We start from the raw sequence: 2,907 nt of genomic DNA, 5'->3' as shown, positions 1-2,907 counted from the left end.
TAAAAAAAGGAAGAAAGAAATAAAGAGAGTAAAGAGTGGGTTGGAAGAAGAATAAAAGAAAGTTTGAACAAGAAACAGACTTTTTATATTAATCATTTGTCTTACTTTTTTTTTTTGGTAACACAGTAGAACCATACCTTTAAGTTTAATCTTTTGTTGAGAATATAGTCACACTGACCACAGAAGCTCTATTCACCATACAAGTAGGAAGTAACTGACTGTCAAAAATCATCCCCTGAAACTCTTTTTGTACCTTTGAGCATGTCCAGTGCCCTCTTCAAAGCTCCGGTCACATCCTTGTTTCTCAAGCTATAGATGAGTGGGTTCAGCATGGGTGTGAGGATGGTATAGAAGACGGAGAAGACTTTGTCTTGTGATGGTCTGTGGTAAGAGTGTGGCAGCATGTAGGTATACATAGCAGCTCCATAGAACAAGGTCACCACCATCATGTGCGATGAGCAGGTGGCAAACGCCTTCTTCCTCCCCTCCACCGAACTCATACGGTGGACAGCGGTCAGGATTCGTGTGTAGGAAGCAATGACCACAGAGAAAGGAATAAGTAGCATCAAAACACAGCATACGTACATCACTGTCTCATAGAGGGCCGTGTCTGCACAAGCCAGTTTTAGAACTGCGGGTGCCTCACAAAAAAAGTGGTTAATTTCCCGGGAGTTGCAGAAGGGGAAGCTCATGGTAATGGGAGTTAATAGGAATCCATCTAAAGAGCCCCCAAACCAAGAACCAGCGATGATCATCCAGCAGACCCGGCGACTCATGAGGACTGGGTATCTCAGAGGGTTGCAGATGGCTACATAGCGGTCATAGGCCATGAGGCCCAGCAAGAAAAATTCCGCTCCCACTAGAGTGAGATAAAGAAAGTGCTGAGCTGTGCAGCCCACAAATGAGATAGTACTTTGACCTAACAGGTAATCCACAAGCATCTTGGGCACAATGGTGGAGATGTACATCATGTCGATGAAGGAGAGGTGACTAAGAAGGAAGTACATGGGGGTGTGAAGGCGGGAGTCAGTGCGGATCAGGAAAATCATGGCCCCATTGGTCATGAGAGCAGTGAAAAAGATGACAGAGATGATGGCAAAAAGAAAACCTGAGAAGTTCTTGCTGTTGAACAGGCCCCGAAAGGTGAAATCTGTAGAGGATGTGTTGTGCCTTTCCATTGGTCCTACAATGGTGCTGCAGTGACCTACAACCTTTCAAATTATAGGATAGAAATGTTCAGGGAATTAACCAAATAAGTATTAATCACTACGCAATGAACTTTAAAAAAGCTGTAAGAAAGCATGAAAAATAACTGTTTTCATGCTTGAGTCCTGAGACCTAATGTTAAGCTACTCTAGAGTGTTACTGAATAAAGAAGTGATCATCTTTTAAGCAGTGAATGTTTAACTATATTGGAAAAGATGATGCCAGCTTATCCTATAACGATTTAAAGTACACACCTTGCAATGCAATGCAGCAGGTAAACATGCCATACTACCTTAAATATATTTAAAATAGTATCCTTATTAAATATGTCTTTTTAATTATTACCACCAGGATTATTGCTGGGGCTCAGTACCTGCATGATGAAGCCATTACTACCAGTTACTTTTTAAAAATTATTTATTTATTTATTTATTAATGAGAAAAATAGGAGGGGAGAGAGAGAAAGAACCAGATATCACTCTGGTACATGTACTGCTGGGGATTGAACTTGGGGCCTCATGCTTGAGAGTCCAGTGTTTTATCCTTAGTGCCATCTCCCACACCTTAGTGTCATCTCCCAGTGACTTTTTTTTATAGGACAAAGAGACATTGAGAGTGAAGAGGGATAGAGAGGGAAAGGAAGACAGACAAACTTCTGCAGCACTGCTTTACCATTTGTAAAAAGGTACCTCACCGCCAAGTGGTCCTCAAATGGAAACCTAGGGCTTGAACTCAGGACCTTAAGCATAGTAGAATGTGCTCAGATGGGTTTGTGACTGTCCACCTCCTAAAGTAGTAGCAATTAAAAATCCTAGTAATTTTGCCAGGAACGTAAGTATTGAGTTTTTAATCATCTATTAGCTTCAGAATCTGAAATTTTTCATCATGGTTGCTAGCTAAGAAAAACCAGATAGCTGTGTCTCATTATTTCACACAATGGTAAAGAAAAGCATATACCATAACCACATTCTGGATGATTCTTCATATGTTTTAACTTTCAATATCACAATGTGGTATAGATATTTCACCAACTTTGTGAGTCAAATTGATCAAGCAAGGCTATGTTATTCTCAAAACAATCTAAAAATAACTGCTTAAGTTAATTGCACAGAAAAATATGGTTCTCAGATTAATGACAAGAACAGTTTGAAGAGCATGCTTTGTGCCAGGTGCTTCATAATTATCTATTGATTCACTGAACTTAACCATAAAAAATTAAGAGCTACAATCTTTCAGCGGTAGACCCATTCAAAATAACATTCAAGGTTTATGATGACCTATTTTTTTTTTCAGACAGAGAGAGTGAGAGGGAAAGATACCACAGTACTGAAGATTCCTCCTGTATGGTGGGGACCTAGCTCAAATCTAGGTCACCTGATGACCAACCAGTCAACGCCCATGTTCAGAGGGGAAGCAATTACAGAAGCCAGACCTTCCACCTTCTACAATCCACAATGACCCTGGGTCCATGCTCCCAGAGGGATAGAAAATGGGAAAGCCATCAGGGGACGGAGTGAGATATGGAGATTGGGTGGTGGGAATTGTGTGGAGTTGTACCGCTCCTACCCTATGGTTTTGTTAATTAATCCTTTCTAAAATAAAAAAAAGTCCTATCCAAGTAAGCTAGCTTGCTGAACCTTCATATTCATTCCTAAATCTTTAAAAAGATTTCTGCTATCCTAGTTTTTCTCTGTTTGATTC

At 40.4% G+C, this 2,907-nt stretch overlaps 1 protein-coding gene across 1 annotated transcript; it reads right to left on the bottom strand.

Moving 5' to 3' along the window:
- Nucleotides 1-221: 221 nt before the first annotated feature.
- LOC103107649 (olfactory receptor 2T1) lies at nt 222-1,276 on the bottom strand. The gene has a single exon (XM_007516458.1). The coding sequence runs from the start codon at nt 1,176-1,178 to the stop codon at nt 222-224; it is 957 nt and encodes a 318-aa protein (XP_007516520.1). The 5' UTR covers nt 1,179-1,276.
- Between the last annotated feature and the right edge of the window lie 1,631 nt (nt 1,277-2,907).

Source organism: Erinaceus europaeus, chromosome 2 (genome assembly GCF_950295315.1).
Source record: "Erinaceus europaeus chromosome 2, mEriEur2.1, whole genome shotgun sequence".
Taxonomy (NCBI): domain Eukaryota; kingdom Metazoa; phylum Chordata; class Mammalia; order Eulipotyphla; family Erinaceidae; genus Erinaceus; species Erinaceus europaeus.
This window is presented reverse-complemented; position numbering and strand designations above follow the sequence as displayed.

Excerpts from the sequence above, each read along its gene's own strand:
- LOC103107649 (XM_007516458.1), bottom strand. The coding sequence starts at position 1,178 with ATGGAAAGGCACAACACATCCTCTACAGATTTCACCTTTCGGGGCCTG.